General features: G+C 32.4%; 1 pseudogene across 1 annotated transcript in view; it reads left to right on the top strand.

Annotated features, from left to right (window-relative positions):
- Positions 1-991: 991 nt before the first annotated feature.
- The window catches only part of TEOVI_000708400:pseudogene, a 638-nt pseudogene continuing 362 nt past the window's right edge, over positions 992-1,267 (top strand). The window contains exon 1 of the mRNA in view: positions 992-1,267. This exon is cut by the window's right edge and continues 12 nt beyond it. Within this exon, the coding sequence occupies positions 992-1,267 (276 nt within the window).

A 1,267-nucleotide genomic window follows, 5' to 3' on the forward strand; every position in this document is an offset into this window, starting at 1 on the left:
CAGTGAGGGCTATCAATAGTAATAGTAATGACAAAAATGATTATGATGGGGGATTTGTGAATTTATATTTAATAATATTATAATGTGGTGATTCTGAAACTTGAATGTAGTGGTAAAATATAAACACTTAAAACACTAGAAGGGGTGAAATTAATGTAAGACAGTGAGTGGGGAAATGAGTGAGAGGAAGTGGGAGAGCACGAGGAATTTTAAAAGAAGAGCATGAAATGAAGGAAATAGAATATGCGCAGCGCCAAACAAAAATATGATTATGGGCATTACTATACACGAGTTGATATGGGTAATATTAAATAGATAAACGGAGTCTAGCGCACATGCTAATTGTAGCCTTTAAGTGTTACACAAAAGGGGCGGCAAAAGCATATAAAGAAGTTTAAAAAACACAGAATACAACAGACAATTATACAGCAGAACAACAGTAATTTTTACAAAATATATAGGAAGGAACAGTGGCACTCATTAATTCACACAGAAATGGATAGCTGCTATTGCAAGGGTGACTGTATCAAGAACATTAGGAGTATTATTAATAATGAAACTATTGTTATGTGAGTCTTATAATAAAAAAAGATAATTGGGGTTTCTATGACAGTAAACTAATCATATTCTTAGTACATCTGAACCCTAAAGTCTGCATATATACTACCATTGTCATAAAATTACATAAAAAAGCTATGTATAGAATAAAAGAAAAAAGATGAATACGTATGGTACGTGGCAGAAGATGTTATTGAAGCTAAGTTCTATAACTGAACCCGCAAATGCATACACAAGTGTTGGCTGTAGATACTTAGAATACACTATTGAACAGCTATGTCATAATAATATCAAGGGATTTCATATACATGTAAACATGGTTTCCTTAGCTGAACACCTTAGTTTCACGCCTGAATTGCTTTTTAAGAATTCTATTATTATCTCACAAATAGGAAACTCTTTATTAATATTATAATAGTAGCTTATGAAGTATATAGGAAGTATTTATGGGACTATATGCTGTTTATCTTATATTGTTACGGTGATTAGTTTATTTGCATTGCTATACAGCTTGTTTGATGAAGGTGACTCTATTTCGCTTCAAATCGTTGAGTATGAGTATATGAGATTTGATTTGTAAGATGTAAGAAGGATTTAAAAAAGTGAAGATTATTTGGTTGTGACTGGAATACCTTCAATAGATAATGATGAAAGATTGAGAAGGCGGAACTCACAGGGGGAAACGTGTTGGAGTTATTCTGAAGTGGCA

The sequence above is a fragment of the Trypanosoma equiperdum genome (assembly GCF_001457755.1).
Source record: "Trypanosoma equiperdum strain OVI genome assembly, contig: ctg_1310, whole genome shotgun sequence".
Classification (NCBI taxonomy): domain Eukaryota; phylum Euglenozoa; class Kinetoplastea; order Trypanosomatida; family Trypanosomatidae; genus Trypanosoma; species Trypanosoma equiperdum.